Source organism: Pundamilia nyererei, unplaced genomic scaffold (assembly GCF_000239375.1).
Source record: "Pundamilia nyererei isolate P.nyererei 1_Seehausen unplaced genomic scaffold, PunNye1.0 scaffold00209, whole genome shotgun sequence".
Classification (NCBI taxonomy): domain Eukaryota; kingdom Metazoa; phylum Chordata; class Actinopteri; order Cichliformes; family Cichlidae; genus Pundamilia; species Pundamilia nyererei.
The window spans coordinates 398,399-416,220 of NW_005187610.1; the positions used below are offsets into that span (position 1 = coordinate 398,399).

Genomic DNA, 17,822 nt, shown 5'->3' on the forward strand with positions numbered 1-17,822 from the left:
TTTTTTTCTTTTTTTTAAGTGAGATTTTTAAACAGTCCACTAAATATTTCAGCAGTTTTTCTACCAGCAGCGATCTTCTTAAATTTGATCGAGACTGGCAGATTCGACGGTCGCATTTTGAGCGTGTTTATTTGAAGAAAATGGACTGTTTGACGTTAATCAAAGGCACGCATTAAAATCTTACATCTGCCTCCAGCTGCAGGCTTGAACCGTCAACATTCGTTGCTGATGCAGGAGAGTTACTGTGCACTCACCACATCTAAGGGCTTTAAATCAGGGGATGTGGATATAAGATCAGATCCTGTCACATTAAATGCATTATCCAAATTAACTGCGAAAAATTTTTTGGCACAGATGCAGCGCAAAATATGCTACACGTCACTGATAAAATGTACATTTTCTGTACTGTGTAAAAGTCCTGAGCCAGCCCTCATTTGCACGCTTGAGTTGTGTGCACAGAAAACATGCACAACTCAAGAGATGAAGCAGTGTTTTGTCTGCACATGACACGACTTGGCAAATAACACATTTGTTAAAAGCACCCCGTCATAAGAATGCATCATTTGTCCCAATTTCTTCAGTTAAATCTATAAAAATGTCAAAGACAGCACAATCTGACACACATAAAACAGTATTTCTGCACCAACAAAGTGATTTCCAAACAGCTGTTAGCTGCATGGTGTGCAGGTGGCTGTGATGAATACTTAAAAGTACCATCAGATTTTGATCGACCATAAAAATTTCCACTATCTGGAAATCATTTGATTGCCTTTATTTTTCAGCATGACAATGATCCCAAAGACACTGGCAGTGCAGGAAAAACACAAAGTGGAACACTATCAGTCATGGATTGGCCTCCCCAGTGCCCGGACCTCATCATTACTGCAGCGGTTTGGGATCATCTTGAAGAGATAAGGGGGGGAAACAGAGAAACTTTGTGAACATGTGGTTATTGTTCCTCCACCGGGTCAGGTTTACTCCAAAAGTGAGTAAATTACAGCAGAAATAAACATGCTTACAGTGTCTGTAGTTATGCACAGGTTAAAACGTGTCACATTTAAACTGAATTAAGTCTTAAACTTATACATGATTAAACTGCATTCCTGCTGCTAACAGTCACTCAATCATGTTTGTTGCCCTTTTCATGTGTTTGTGGTCAGTATGGCCTGCTGTCTGGATAACTTTACCAGCACCCTGTGCAGAAAACCCAGTGTTTCCCTTCAAGTATGAGATGGGTAAAAAAACACAGTAGCCTATAAACGCTGGGGGGACGTCAGAGTGGGTTTATTAAGTGTCAGTAAATGAACTGTTAGTTTGAGCCACATGATCACCTTTAAAAGATGTTTATCCTCTTCTTTGTTCTACACCGCTGAATCCTGCTAACCAGCCACAATGCAGTTAAACCTTCTGTTTTCAGCCTGCAGCATCCTCGCGTCACTGCGTATCTGCAATGCATTCGTTTAAACTCTTCCCTTTAGTTCACATTGCCTCCTCAGCATTCTTTTATTATGTACCCAACTCCTCTGAGAAAACATTTACCACACCGTGTAAATGTCATTTACGACAATAAACGCCTTCATTATTCTGGTAAATCTACGTTTATGCTTAAAGCTCACTGAAAAGATGCAAACAAACTTGAGTAAAGCCTCAAAAGATCCCCACACCGTGGGAAACCTCCAGCCTCTGCTCCTCTCCAGTTCCTATAGTTGTTGTTTTTTTTGTTTACGTCTGATTACAGTCTATGCCTCTAATCTCTTCTTGTTGCTACACGTTGGCGTGAAACGCCTCTGATTTGCTCCGCCATTGTCTGCCATGATATCAACGCTCCCACAGCGAGGGATTTGGCAACGTGTTCCCACCTCCCGACTCCCGCTGAGCCCTGAATAATGAAAGCGTTTGTACACATTTGTTCCACAATCACATCGAGGGCTGCTCGCTGATGCTGCCGCTGATACACTGGGTCATATTTCAGGGTTTTTTGTTTTTTCTTATTCCTGATTCTTTGTAGGAAATAAATCACTTAAAAAGTCCTGTGCCTGACAAACAGCAGTGTTTTGTCTCGAGTGAATAATTTATTGTCGCCTGGAGTCGCTGGCAGTTTGTCTCAGTGTGCTCGGGATGAAAGATATTTTAGGAGCAAACTACAAAAGGCCGGCATATAAATAAATGCCTTTCTGCACCGTGTTAGCCTGAGCTGAATTAACGGTCCTGTCAGGGAGATGTGAGAGCAGGCTGTGCTGCCACACGGACGCAGTTAGGTCCATAAGTATCAGGACAGTTTGTTGTAGTCGGGATGTGATTGAAGTGCCGACTTTAATTAAAGTCATTGTACAAACAAACTCATTTTAAACACAAGGATTGTTTTTAATAGTTGGATGAAAATATTTTGCAATCAATCACAGCCCAAACTCTAAAACTCGGGAACATCAACAGATGCTGCATTTCCTCCACTGAGATGATCTAACAGACCTTTAACTGCTGGTTGGTTGTGGGTCTCTCCGCCTGTGGTTAGTAACTAAAAAGCTGCTCTGTTGGTTGGAGAGCAGGTGACTGATTTGGAGTAGTTTTCTTTCTTTATCTTGAGAAACTCATGAGTTGCTTGAGTGAGGTGTGCAGAGACTTCATCCCTGCTGCTTCTGTCAGCAGTCACATCGTCACTGAGTACTCAAGACCTGCTATTACTGGCTCGCACATGTGCCAGTGCCATAACAACACCTCCACCATGTTTGACAGGTGATGTGGCGCACTGGAAACAAGTTTGTTTCATCTGTCTGGACTTCCTGTTCCTGAGTGTAACCAGTGGTTTGCACTTTGTTGTAAATCCTCTGCACTTCCATTCATGATGGCATCTCTTGATATCTTTAGCACGTTTAAAAAAAAAAAAAAAAAACAGTTTCAAAATGTTGTACGAATGAAAGCCCACTATAAGTTCGCCTAAATCGCTGTGCTTTGGTCTTGTAGTCTTGTGGAGGTACAAATATACACAAAAGAAGTGGCATGGTGCTGGGACACACTGGGATTAAGTATTCCCTTCCTATGGCTTCGTGTCACATGAGTTTAGGGGTCCCTGAACTAGGCGGGCTCCAAAGTGTTGTGGACAATCTTCCCTGAAGACCAGTTATTAACTGAGTGTCACACGTGGAACACAATCACCTTAAAAGCGCTGAGGAAGTTTCAGCACAGGGTGGAATTAAAATGTCTCTCAGCGTCTCGAGCACTGGTTTGCCGTCTCTGCAGTGGATCCAGCGCACAGAGTGACAGGAAATCCAGGAGTTGTCAGTCCTATTGTGGCTGCTGCCGGGCCGCGGCAGGCCTGTTTGTGACAGCCGACACTCACCAGGAGGAATGTCAGCCCCCACCCCCAGATAAGTTTTGACAGCTGTAAATTGCGAGAGGGGCGTGGGGGTAGGAGGGAGGTGAGCTGCTATTTTTATCTTTCATTCAGCCAGGCCTGAACCAGAGAGAGACGGAGACCCCCCTCTCTATCTCTCACTTCTCCACAAGGCGACGACTCCTTCTGGATCTCTCCTTTCTGCCTGGCTGGAGAAACTTCTGGAGACCCGACCGAGGCATTAAGACCTGCAGACACGGCCGGTGTGAAGGAACATATCTAAACGCAAGCGAACGAGTGCAGACTGTACAGTGAAGAAGAAGACATCGCAGTCCACGAGGCCAACATGGCTCTGCTGTGCTACAACAAAGGCTGTGGGCAGAAGTTTGACCCCGACAAGAACAAGGATGGTAAGATCCTCCTGCATGTGTCTGCTCCTTTACTTTAAACCTGTTACAGCGACTCTGAGTCATCCTGTTATCAAAGACCTGGAGCTGAAGTGGAAGAAAACTGGGTGTGAGATGACACTTGGGGCGATCGTGGCTCAAGAGTTGGGAGTTCGTCTTGTAATCGGAAGGTTGCCGGTTCGAGCCCCGGCTTGGACAGTCTCGGTCGTTGTGTCCTTGGGCACGACACTTCACCCGTTGCCTACTGGTGGTGGTCAGAGGGCCCGGTGGCGCCAGTGTCCGACAGCCTCGCCTCTGTCAGTGCGCCCAGGGTGGCTGTGGTTACAATGTAGCTGCCATCACCAGTGTGTGAATGGGTCTGAATGTGTAAAGCGCTTTGGGGTCCTTAGGGACTAGAAAAGCGCTATATAAATACAGGCCATTTACCATTTACTTGTAGGTTGTCCGAAGAAACAGAATTTCCTTCATAATGATGATCACGTCTAAATTTTCAGCCACCTTTAAAAGGAGCTCTGCACTTTTATTTTGAAAGGGAGCACCCATGAATAGTTTTACTTTAATGTAATGTTTTGGGACTCTATTCAAATTCAGATTGTGTGCACTAAACATGAACAGTGTGTGAACCTGTGATCGTGACAGATTGACTGATCACGCGCTGGTTTGCGTGACATCAAGTAGAAGTTGTGTCCGTGTGAGAGAGACGGTCTAGTCTGAGACAGCGTGGCTGAGAGAGACGGCCATCTTCCTTCCTTATAAGGGACACACGGCACCTCCACACTGCAGTGACCCTGTGAGCAGCTGGGGTCTCAGTGAGTGTCTATATGCAGACTCATGTTGTCTTTATCTCCACTCTAAAAGATTCCTGCCTCTTCCACCCGGGAGCCCCCGTCTTCCACGATGCACTGAAGGTAAACTCTCCTCTTAGAGTCTGACTCGAGTGGGAGAATAAAACTCAACGCTAATCACATGTTTGTTTGTTTGTGTCTCCAGGGCTGGTCCTGCTGTAGGAAAAGGACGACAGACTTCTCTGAGTTTCTCTCCATCAAGGTAACACAAGCTCAGGGTCCACGCTCCAGAAGTGTTTGTCATGGTGAAAGTACCAAAAAAACAGGGAATAAATTAGGAGAAAACATGGAGCTCGTTTGATGAATGTTTAATCAGGTGGCAGCAAAAGCAGTGGAGTGAAACCTAATGAGAGTTAGTGTCGGGCATTTCCAACATTTATTTTAAACCAACTAAAACCCCAGTGTTGTAATGAAGTATGATACTTTTTCAACCATTAAAATGAGCTTAATCATGCAGGACGGAGAGGTTAGCTCTGAATGATGAGTGAAGGCTTAATTAGCGGGAAATCTATGTTTGTTTTATGTTGAAAATTTGCTGCCCAGTTATCAGGATGTTTCATCTTCAGCCCAGGACATGCAGATGGCATTTAAAGATGAAGAGCGTACACAAAGATGTAAAAACCAATATGGGAGGTTGATTTAGCCACTGAAAAGGGTAAATACATAAAATAAATACACAAATAATTCTTCCAGACAGAGCGCAGACTGAACTTTTATTTGCTGGTAATAGTTGCATGTACACAATATATTTAATTGGTCTTTAACGTATGGGAGCTCGTGTCTGCCCCTCAAAGTTTTGCGCTCCGCAAGTTACAATTTCAGGTTATCATCTCAAAATATCGACTTATCTCAAAATTTCAAGGTAGTTTGGTTAATTACGTGAATCTTTTACATTTTTATGACAGAAACAATCAATGAAAAGAAAAACGTGGGTACAAAAAATATTGTGTACCTTCTTTCAGCTGTTACCAAATACTTACACACTCTGTATCAGTATCATCAGTTCTGCACTGTAAGAGCAAAAAAGTACATTTTGAAAATCTACTGGATTATTTTAAAAGGTAACCAGATTATGAGTCTAAAATGACGAATAATGTGTTAAGTTAGTTAAGTTTGGAAGTTTCTGCCAGTGAACAAGACGTTAGCAGAAGTTAAAATTTCAGGTTATTATCATGAAATTATGAAGTGGGGATCCTGAAATTTCCACTTACTAACCTGAAATCAAGATTCTGGTGAGGGCTTGGTTTGAGATTTCATAACTAAAAAGCTGGAAAATAACTATTAAATAAAAGAGTCTGGCCAATAGAGATGATACAGCTTTAAAGGTCCATCTTCAATATACAGTCTATCCTATCACATAAAATGCATGTTTGATGTTTTTCTGCCAAGATGAGCGAGGTTGGAGTCACTGGTGTGAGCTTAAATGACTTGTATTTAACAAAGCAACAAACCAATAAGAACTGAAAAACTGAAGCTGTTACAGGAGCGTGAAAGGTTTCATCAGGTATGTGGGATCTGGAATCTCATCCAGAGCTTCGTTACCTGAGCATGACTGAAGTGACCCGTGTGGTTTTGAACGCAGGGCTGTACCCGCGGGCGCCACAGCGACGTGAAACCCCAGGAGCCTCTGAGGCCCGAGGTGTCGTCGGATAAGGGCGAGATTAAACACGCCGAAGGCCGAGAGACAATCTATCAGGGCCCCAAATCTGCAGAGATGCTGCAGAAGGAGAGACCCAGGTGTGTGTTTGAGATCTGCAGTCAGCTCTCATTTATATCAGCATCCACCTTTTCCTGATGCGCGTGTGATCGCTGGAGTTTGTCACGTTGTGTGTTTGTCCCTGTTTGCTTTATCTGTGCAGCGAAGTCATGGGGGGGGAGGTCACGGGGGTCACCGTGAGGTTACGGCTGGAATAAATTATTCACTGCGTAACTCTTGTGTGTCAGTCTGCTCATGCTTGTGTGTGTGTGTGTTCATTTCTCTGTTGTAACGTGTGTGTGTGTGTGTTCATTTCTCTGTTGTAACGTGTGTGTGTGTGTGTGTTCATTTCTCTGTTGTAACGTGTGTGTGTGTGTGTGTGTGTTCATTTCTCTGCGCGTGCACAGTTCAGACGAGCCCATGACCAAACTTCCCCAGAAGGTGACGGCGTCGCTGGCTCAGGCGCTGGAGAAACTGGACATCAGCAAGAGAGGAGAGAACGAGAAGAAAGGTACACAAACGCTCACCGTTTAAAAGAATCACAACAAACGTTTACTCCAGGGGTGGGCAACTCCAGGCCTCACAGGCCGGTGTCCTGCAGGTTTTAGATGTGTCCTTCATCCAACACAATTGATTTAGGCTACATTACCTCCTCAACATGTCTTGAAGTTCTCCAGAGGCCTGGAATCTGAAGCCTAGACTGTCCCATTTCACAGCCTCGAACTTCCGGCCCTCTAATGTGTCATGTGTGTCATGTGTATGTGTTAGTGCCCATAGGGAAATTACTCCTCTGCAGAGGGAGCAGTGTGTAGGGATGGTACCTTGCTCAGGGGTACCTCAGGGTAGCCGTTCAGTGGATTTGAACCACCGACCTTCTGATCATGCGGCAACAACTCTACCTACTGAGCTAGCGCTGCGTGGGCCGGTCTTTGAAGGGCCCAGCCCACGTAGACAGAAAAGGCCGGGTCCGAGTCACACCGGCCCTCGAGGCCTGGAGTTCCCCACCCCTGGTTTACAGTGTTGTTTCTTCAGGGGTGGTACAGAGAAATGAAACTTTAACTTTTTGAACTCTGATAGAGCAGCTTTGCATGATTCACAGTTCAAAATAATCCCTGTGCTTCCTGCTTTGAGCCAACCTCCTTCACAAACAGAAGGGGTGGGCGGGGCTTCTGAAGCTATGTTAGGGATGTCCGTGCTGACTGATGTGATACAGACCCATAAGCAGTCTGAAGTCTGACCTTTTTTCTGAGCTCAGTACTTAAATGTACACCTCGTTATCGCTGGGTTGCCTTCACAGCTTCTTTAACTCTTCCTGGAACAGATTCGACGAGCTGCTGGAAACTTCTCAGAGACTTTGGTCCATATTAACTTGACAGCAGCAGATAGTTGGCGTGGTCTTCTGCTTCGAGGTTCAGCGTGTTGTGCGTTCAGAGATGCTCTTCTGCATAGTTTGCTTGTGACGAGTGTGGTTATTTGAGTCGACTGATCTTTCTGCTCAGGTGTCAACAAGACATTTTCTCCCTGTGAAGTGCTTTTCCCTGGATTTTCTCTTTCACATCATTCTCTCTAAACTCTAGAGATGTTAGTGTGGGAAAAACCTCAAAGTCACTTAAATAAACTTTCTTCAAAACAATCAGCTCTGCATTGAGACTTTTCTGAAATCGGGTGCGTAAATCTTTAAACGAGGCAAAGTAAGCGAGGCGCCGCAGTCAAATCGATACCTGTGAAAGACGAGTCGACGTGTATTGGAAACAGTTTGAAATATTGATGCTACACTAGCAGGTGTTTCTCATTTAGGGAAAAGTTAACTTTTCAGATTCAATTAAAGTCAGAATGAGCCGGTAAGGCGGGTTTATCGTGGATCCAGGAGTGCACGTGTCTCACTCTTACTCCAGATCAGAGTGATACAATGAAAAAATATCAGGAATGCAGTCTCTCACCGCCCTCCACCACCTCAGCAGCAGCTGTGTAAGCTTCACGTCAAATGACAAGTGTAGTTTTTTTCTAAGTATGTGCTGCACACTTCCAGTTTTATCGCACATTTCTGAAAAAGAGGGGAAAAAATGTCTGCACACTGAGAATAATTTGATCTCAGTACAGCACAAATCAATACATCAAAGCTGCGTGCACTCTCACTGCTCTGTTAGAATAAAACTTGGACTTGTTAGTGTCTTATCTCTGTTTTTGTTTTTTCCAACAGAGAGTCAGGCTGTTATTTGCGGGACCCGCTGCAAAAACGCAGGATGCAAAACAGTGAGTGTCTTTTTGTCATTTGTGTGATTTAATGCCTGAATCTGAGCTTATCAGTCCTTTCAGACTGTGGCACCACGGTTGTGGTTGTTGTAAAGCACTTTGTGATTTTCATCTGTGAAAAGCGCTATATAAATAAATTTTACTTACTTACTACTTAAAGCTGAGACTTAACAACTTTTAAAAGACTCACACTAAAGTAGTCATCATAATACACACATGTGGCAGTTTTCTTAACCATTTATTACACAACATAGTGGAGCGGCGTTGGAGCTTTGTAATAACTTGATCCGGCCCCCTCAGATGCACCCAGGCAGTAACGCAGCCTCACTGATGCGCTTTCGTTTGAGTTCAGTCCATCAAGCCTCTGCTTCAGCCTCTGTAAAGTTTATTAAGGGCGCCATCTAGTGCACAAAGCAGGCAACAACACATATCAGCTGATACTAACTGTAGCAGCTCTTTGTTTCCTCAAATGTAGAGAAAACACACAAAAGTAAAGCCTCCAAACAGTTGACTGACTTTTCATATTTACTAGAACTCTATGAAAAATGCTGCTTCCTTTTAACTACAGTATGCTACAGGTATCGGGGGCGCTGTTTGCCCAGTGATTGCTTTTTCGTTTTTAATGGACTAGCGAATGCAAGGCTTCTACCTACTTTAATGTTTTCTTTTCTTTTTGCAGCATAAAAATATAAGAATATATGGGATTGCTACTGTACTCCTGAGCACAAAACTATAAATACTCTGCTTGAAAATAATTGTGCGTCAAGACGATGATAAAAGTGCAATAAGACGGAGTCGGTCTGTAATCAGTTATCAGGTTGGCAATTACATGCAACCTGTTTGTGATAATCAGGCAATTAACTGTGATAAATGAGTGAAAATGGCTAATTTGTTGCCATCTGCATACACAGAAATTCATACTTGAATCCAGAGTGTGGACAGAACCTCACAGATCTGAAACACAAATTTGTAAATAGCTGCAGCAGGATGGAGATTTAACTGCCAGATGACATCGGTGCTTGGCAGTCTTGACCGTAAACTGGAATATAACCAGTTGGCAGCCAGCTGAATCCAGTCACCTACTGCAGAAAGACCACTCAGACTGATGGCAACATGCTGGTGATCTGTCTGCATTTATAAATTGGATGGTAGTTATTCGTAAACCTTAACCAGTCTCTCTGAGCGTGATTGCAAGTGTTTGGTTACCTTCCACTTGACTTGTGATCAAAAGTGTTTACCCAGGGGTTGAGAGTGCAACATCACTATCAGTTACCAAAGATGGAGAAACTGAGAATTGAGTGGTGACACACACATCGCTTCTGTTTTTTCACATCATTTTGACCTTTAACCCTCTTAAATACAGTAAAACATCACAGTTCACAAACCACACCAAGCTTTCACGTTCACAGGTGATTTTTTTTTTAAGTCTTTAGTTTTACTTTCAAATTATTTTTGGATTTTAAACCCATTCAAATTCAAATTTTATTTGTCACGTACACAGTCATACACAGTACGATATGCAGTGAAATGCTTAGACAACTGCTCGTGACCTAAAGAAAACAGAAAAGGCTATGAATGAGAGGAAATAAATCTGAAAATTAAAAAGGGTAAATTTAAATAGGAAGGAATAAAATAAAATATATAAATTAAAGTTGAAAATAAAATAACTGTACAACAAATACACAGTATAGAAATATATAAGAATGTATAAGAAATATAAATATATATACACAATAACAGCAGCTGTACAAGTATTAAATGGAAATGAAGAAATATACTGTCCAGTGTTGTGCAATCCACATTTGTAATTCAGTTTGATCACATGATCGAACCTTAATTAATATTTAATAAGTGTTAATTTAAATAAGTCCTGAACTAAAAACTACACTGGTGCCACCTTCGACATAGAAAGCAATGATATAGAAATGATCATGAACTTTAACCTGCTAGGATCAATAAAACGTATGAGCCACATCAAGGCAACGATGAAATCATCGGATAATATCTTAGAAATCTAAGGACAAGAAAAGAAGGCTTACGTACAGTTTGATTTCCTTCATGGTCACCTATAGTTGAACTATAAGAAAACAGCGCAGTCACTAAATCATCAGTATTTTTGAGATGTGGTGAGAAGACGGAGTTTATAAATACCACGGAGGACCAACAGACCAGTCTTGAATGAAATCGAGCCAACAACGTCACTGAAAGGACAGAAATCGAAGCTACTACTCGCCTACTTTGATTGTCATAAGGCAGATGAAGATTTCCTTGTGTACTCATTTTTATTTAGTCACCGTTTTGTTGTTTGTATCACTATACTGTTTTCCTCCAAAAACAAAAAAGGTTGTTGATGAAATGTTCCTGAAGTTCTTCCCATCAAAGGACTGAGGATAGGATTGATGTTTATTTATGAAGTTACTATGATTCACGAACGAACTGATGACCTTAACTTTAATTGCTTTATATTTAACAAACAGTGCTGACATAAAAGGGAGCTATCCTTTCACTTCACCCTTCAAGGTCTTTGCCTTTACAATTAAATATGGCTGAACGCCGCTTATTGGACAGAAAATATGACATCGCCCTGTTAAAAATGGAAGAAAAACGTAATCTTTTACGCCTAAATCTTTAATATTATCAAACGTCCCCATAACTGATCCGATGGTCTTTGCATTGTGTGCTATGTTTCTGTGTTTAGGTCTACCAAGGACCACAGACCGACATGGAGGTCTGCACCCACCATCCTGGAGCTCCCGTCTTCCACGAGGGGTAAGAACAAAAACTCTACCCTGTCACTTGTTTACTGGAGATTTTTTTCTTTTTTAACAAAAACAAGTCTAATCCACTGTAACAAAACCGTAATTACATTCTTTATTTGCATAGCTCGTATCAAAAACAACAATTAGCTGACTTCTACAAAGGAGGGACGCAAACAAAACAAAACTGAAGGCCGTGCACGCAAAGCAAGAAACATAAACGCGTCGAGATAAGAGAGTTAATTAAAGATTGGTAATTAAAGCAAATCTGCAACATTACAAACAGACTTTAAGAGTAAATAAACTGCAAGCGCTGCTTTTAAATCACATTAAGTGTAACGCTGGGCTTCCTACTGCTGGGCAGCTTCCTAACAAAACCTGAATTAGTCTCATTTCATGGGGATCACGTAGGGTTGTTGTTGTTTCCAGGATGACACGGCTTGTTTCTTACAAACTGTGACCATTTCTTTGTATTTTCTTTTTTTGTTGTTGTTTAGGTACAAGTACTGGAGTTGCTGCTGCATCAAGACAACAGACTTCAACGCCTTCCTGGACCAGAAGGGCTGCACCATGGGGAAACACCGCTGGGTCCCAAAGCAGGTACATGCACCACCTGGAGAATGTACTAGAGAAACTGCTGGTGGGACACTGGGGATCGGATCAAAGTTTGCAGAGAAAAAGGAAAACAGATCTCAAGGGCTGACAACAACATCAAAAAAAGCTTTAAAGTGACCTATTTTTGCGTGCACGGTTCACTTGTTCGTCCTTTTGATCACTATAAAACAAAGACTTGAGTGGGAAGATTTATCTATGAGTGCAGACAAAAAACAAGTCAAACTTCAAGTCAAACAAATCATGTTTACCACAAATTCAAATGTCCTTGAAGAGCGCTAAAGCAATCCAACCACTCAAACCAGGGCAGGAATAAAAAGGTTTCTCTCTTTCATTGGGATGTTTTGATTTAGATTTGATAACTATGATTATCAGCCTTCGAGTCGCTCCTCGGTCTCGCAGCAGTCTGGCTGTGCAGCTCACCGGTGTGTGTGGGTTCGCGTGTGTGTTTGCAGGACAAGAAGAAGGTGGCGTGTCGCTATGACTGGCATCAGACTGGCAACAGCGTCGTCGTGACCATTTACGCCAAGAACGCAAACCCAGAGTTTTCCAGCATAGAGGCCAACCGGACGGTGGTGAGTTTAATGAAGCAGACAACGCACAGCGTATGTGGTTGGATCTAGTATGACTTTGCAATGAGACAACCTCATTAATAAGCAGCTTATTCTAATAATTTGTGGTTTAATTAACTGTTAACAAATCAGGATTCAGCACAGTAACAGGTGTTAATGAGATTTAGCTCAACTTCCTGTTGAGGTCCAAAAATGAGTCATTTATGACAATCCTGTAACACTTTCTGAGATTGTAGTGATTTTTAAGAGGGTCTATGATGCACATGTAGATAATTTATCAACCACAATAAGATGGCAATGTGTATGTTGTGTATTAGAGTGACTGCATTTATGTAACAGGTTTTACTAAATTACTTTTGTACATCAGCGCTTTAACGTCCGTAGGTCAAAGAGATGCGTCATAGAAAAGTTGCACTCATTAACAGACTGACTCACATTCACTGCAAACTGTCACCAATCTGTCTGCGAGTGAACGCAGCCACCCTCAGCATCACCATGACAACGTGATTGCTGCAACTTCTTGAAGTCCTTCATTGTTAGCAAAAGAAATTTGATTGGTCCTTGTATGCTGCACAGTGGCAGCCTGGTGACCGTATGAGCTCAATAGCCAGTTTCAGGTCATACTGAGCATGCATGAAGTTAACTTTGCTAATAATAAATAAAAAAACAAAAATATTAGCAACACCGTAGCAACCAGAGAGCATCGGAAGTCAATGAAACTCAGCGACATGTGGCGACATAGGGTGAAATAACCATTACCAATAAACTTCTCTCAGGCGACCAAAGTGACCACGAAGGGGTTCTCGGGAGAGTAGTGTAAACGTGCATTGACCGACTGAGCAAAAAAGCGATGTCCAATAACTGAACTGTTAGATGTGGACAGGGTTGTACTCCACCTTTGATTACGGAAGTCGAAACCATAGAAAAGGACAGACAAGCCAAGCGTCTTCAAGCTTTTTACTAATTTTACTAAGAAGTGCTATTTTAATTTTATACCCAGTAGGGGAGAGCGGGGTAAGTTGTCACACTTTTCCCACTGACTAACTTTTACTGAGCACCATACATCACAACGTAATAAATGTTTCACCAAATGAAAGAAGGAAGTCTCGGGCACATATGATGTATTTATTACATTCTCATATCTTATCTCATTACGGAGTTGTAGACTGTTGAATGGAGAATGTGCACTTGTGACAATTTGCCCCATCGGCAGGTAAGTTGTCACACTAGATTATCTTAAAATAAGAACACAAATACTTAATTGTGATCATTGATTTTAATTGTTAAATTCAAACCAAAACTGCAAATTTGAACAATTATGCCAAGAGAATTTGGAAAAAAACAATTATTTCAATCCAATACACATTTTAATCAAAACATTAAGTAGAAAGAAAACTTTAGTTTGAACTTTAAACTCAGATGTTCTCTGGCTTGCACATAAATCCATCATAACTGAATGGAATGCTGCAAATAACTTGCTTTACTTACCATGTTTATCCTCTGAACAAAACAGATGCCCTATTTCTGATTAATCAGACTCAACTTCAGAGTCACAATTCTGGCACACATAAATTGCCTGGCCTGAGGTGCAAGCATCATGGGCCCATTTGTTGCATTTTACGCATTTTACCCAGGTCTCTTTTGGACGACTGTTTGAAAATGGCTACACACAGACAAGGCAGAAGCACTCTTCATCATCTGATGATGACTCTTGAATTATTTTTCTTCTTTTAGCTGCGTTGTTCTTCATAGGTCCAGATGTTTCCCCCCCTCGCGTCCCTCTCTTTTGAAACAGCTTCTTGCTAGATTCAGCCTTATTCTTTTCTTTTTCTAGTTGCTGCTTCACTGGCGTGTCGGTTAGAATTGCTGATTTGCGTCGTTTTCTTCCTTTGCTGGATGGTTTTCGGCGGCCAGCTTTTGGATATGGCCGGATGTCCTCTGGAGTTGGTAGTCCCCTGTCAGTAACTGCAGTGCTGGGTAAGGGTGAGCTCGTGATAGAGATGGTGCTGGAGCTTGGCAGTTCAGAGGTAGTGCTGGGGCCTGGCAGTGCAGAGGTAGTGCTGGGGCCTGGCAGTGCAGAGGTAGTGCTGGGGCCTGGCAGTGCAGAGGTAGTGCTGGGGCCTGGCAGTGCAGAGTTGGTGCTGGGGCCTGGCAGTGCAGAGGTAGTGCTGGGGCCTGGCAGTGCAGAGGTAGTGCTGGGGCCTGGCAGGGCAGGGTCCGGAATAGGGTGATCTGTGACGTAGGATGGTGCAAACTCGTCTTCCAGAAATACATTTCTGTTGTAAGGTTGAATCCCAGCCACCCTAAAACCAGCCTGAATGTTCAATGGGGTTGCAGCCAGAGGATATGCAATTGCCACAATCCCAGGAATGTCATAAATAGACATTGTCTTCCCAGGGTTGTTCCTCATCCAGGCATCACACGTGCGGTTGATGTGCCCCTTTAGTGGCCCGTAGACAGACCTGTCTAATGGTTGGAGCCGATGTGAGCAGTGTGGTGGGAATGACAGCATGATTATGCCATTTGCTTTGGCATAATTGAGTCCATCAATGGACAGATGAGACTCGTGGTTGTCCAAAAGGAGTAAACAGGGCTTCTCCTTTGAACACTTTGTATGTTCATTGAAATGTTGCAGGAAGTCAACAAAGTGTGTGTCTTTCATCCATCCAGAGGAATTTGCCCCTCCTTTGCTGCCGGGTGGCCCGTTGATCAGGAAATGGTCACGGAAGTGGACACGCGGGAAAATAAAGTATGGAGGTAAACTATTCCCTATGGCTGAGACAGCACAGACCAGTGTGACAAGGGTTCCCCTTTCAGCAGAGGTCAATGACCCTACTTGTTTGAATCCACGTCTGGCCAACACTTTGTCTGGTTTATGTACAGTGGTGACCCCAGTTTCATCAACATTCCAAATGTCTCCTGGTCCAAACTCATATTTGCATAACACTTTCTCTAAGTTGTCAAAGAAAGCATTGACATTCTCTCTGTTGAAGCTACTTGCCCTGGCAAGGCTAGTTGCTTCTGGCTTTCTCAGTGACAATGTTGTATGCTGCTTTAAAAAGCCTGTAAACCACTCTTTGCTGGCCTTTTCTTTTTCTGCCCACAAAGGCACAAACTTCAGTTCGTGTGCCACAGCAAACTGGTAGGCAAGCTTTCTGACCTCACTTGGTGACAGACCAAAATAAATGTCAGCTGACCTAGTAATATACTCAACAAGCTGCTTTTCAAAATCAGGGGAAAAAATCTTCCTTGGCGTTGTATAACCAACCATTGTTGTTGGCATGGCTGTCTGACTTTCAATTTCTTCTCTGGTAATCTTTTGACAATACCGAGTTAGAGTACGGTAATTTATGTCAAAATCCTTTGCTGTACTTCTGATTGATTTGTTCTGCATCTTTACCTGCCTGACTGCCTTTACCATAATGTCAGGTGGTGTTCTGCCACGCTCTGTCTTTCCTTGATAATTTCGAACCATCTTACTTTCTTCCTTCCTTCCTTAATTCCTGCCTCTCCTTCCTTTCTTCAAGAACCTTATTACAAATACCAAATGAATTACAATATCACAATTATTTGGAGCATTTATTTGTACTGGGGCAAGTTGTCACATGTGACGACTTGCCCCAAAGTTAATGAGACAACTTCCCCCAAACTGACATGTATGCTAATTTTGGCTAAATGTCAGGGTTAGCTCAACATAGCACATCAGCTGAAGTATCAAAAGACACGTTAATGTCTCCTCTATTTTGTGTAAAATAATAATCTGTAACATCTATACCTAACAAAGTTGTACTGAAGAAAATTTAAAGTGATTTATTTTTCCTTTTAGGTCAAAAAAATAAAAAGATGTGCTCACCTCAGATTAGAGCAGTCTTGACCACATGTGAACAGGAGGTTGACTATAGAAGAAGAAGTCACACAAAGTGGCTATTTCATTTTTGAGATAGTGCCTCTAGTGTTGGAGTTATGAACAGTGTGACAACTTACCCCGCTCTCCCCTACTAATAATCATGGTCTAACTCAAGATTTTTTTTCATTAACAGATTTGTATATTTACCCATTTATGCAATAAGACCTACACCGTTTCTCTGTCTTCTGTCCTCTCTTTAGCTCTCGTGTCAAATCCAGTTTGAGAACAATAAGATTTTCAAGAAAGAGTTCCACCTCTGGGGGGTAAGTATCTGCTGTCTGCTGGGAATCGCCTTTCCCACTTACACTTGGAACATTTGAGCTCATGTTCAAAGATCAGTGAATGGACTGAGGTTTGAGGATGGTGAGCACACAAAGCGCCCGACTCTTGTTTGGCAGGTTTTGCTGGCTGTGGTTGGAAAAAAGTATTTAGGAGAGAAAGAGGTAGATAAAGACTTTGTGTCCGACTAACTACGCTGGATGGACCTTTCCTCAGCAGTGGAGTGCTGTGAACACCTAAACATAATCTGAAGTTTAGAAATAAGTAATTCAGTTGCAACTAGATTTTCTTAAAAATATAACCGTGATCATAATCATTAGCTTATCCCGTGGTTAGTTAGTTATCAGTTCACACGTTTCTGATGAACACATTTAAACTAGATTGCGCTTGAATGTTGTCCATCCAAAGTTTGAATTTCTCTTACCTGCAGGTGATCAACGTAAAGCACAGCTCGGTCAATATAGTCCCATCTAAACTGGAGATAAACCTCCGCAAGGCCGACCAAGTGGCTTGGGGCAAACTGGAGGACCCGAACTACAAACCTGAGCCCGAGCCCGCAGACGACCCGTTCATCGAATCCAACGAGTCGTACCAGCCCGACTGGGACATCGATGATGACGACATCAGTGACTCGGACGAGGAGTGGGCCTATGACACGCCCAAGAATAAAAAGGCAGAGAAGGACGAAAATCAAAAGAAGAACGAGGAGGAGGAGAGGCAGAAGTTAAAGAGGAAGGAGGTGGAGGAGGAGATGAAGAGGGCATTGGAGGAGCGGATGAAGGCGGAGGAGGAGAGGAAGAAGCTAGAAGAGCAGAGGAGGCAGGAGGAAGAGGAAGGATATGAAGACATGCCAGAGCTAGAGTGAGAAACGTCAGATTTCTTTGCGGTTTAGAAATAGAAAATCAAAAGAGATCTTTATAACATAGGACATATTTACTTCTGAAATAATAATTACTCACTACAAACCCCAATGAGACGTGTTTAAATGACCACGATATGGAGAACGTGATGTAAAGACAAAACTGTACCTTCAATAGAAGAAATAAAGTTTTCTATGTCAGTTTCTACTTCTACATTTGTGGGGGGTGTTGTTTCATTTTGTATGTGTACCGACTGGTAGCATTTCACCACTGTTGGCTACATTCATACAGATAAATAGCTGGA

General features: G+C 42.6%; 1 protein-coding gene across 1 annotated transcript; it reads left to right on the top strand.

Annotated features, from left to right (window-relative positions):
* The first annotated feature begins 3,450 nt into the window (after nucleotides 1-3,450).
* LOC102209799 (cysteine and histidine-rich domain-containing protein 1) lies at nucleotides 3,451-17,731 on the top strand. Its single transcript, XM_005747947.1, has 11 exons — nucleotides 3,451-3,741; nucleotides 4,597-4,646; nucleotides 4,729-4,785; nucleotides 6,166-6,320; nucleotides 6,687-6,790; nucleotides 8,480-8,532; nucleotides 11,231-11,301; nucleotides 11,786-11,888; nucleotides 12,356-12,475; nucleotides 16,580-16,642; nucleotides 17,089-17,731. The coding sequence occupies exons 1-11, from the start codon at nucleotides 3,678-3,680 to the stop codon at nucleotides 17,521-17,523; spliced, it is 1,275 nt and encodes a 424-aa protein (XP_005748004.1). The 5' UTR covers nucleotides 3,451-3,677; the 3' UTR covers nucleotides 17,524-17,731.
* Nucleotides 17,732-17,822: the final 91 nt, after the last annotated feature.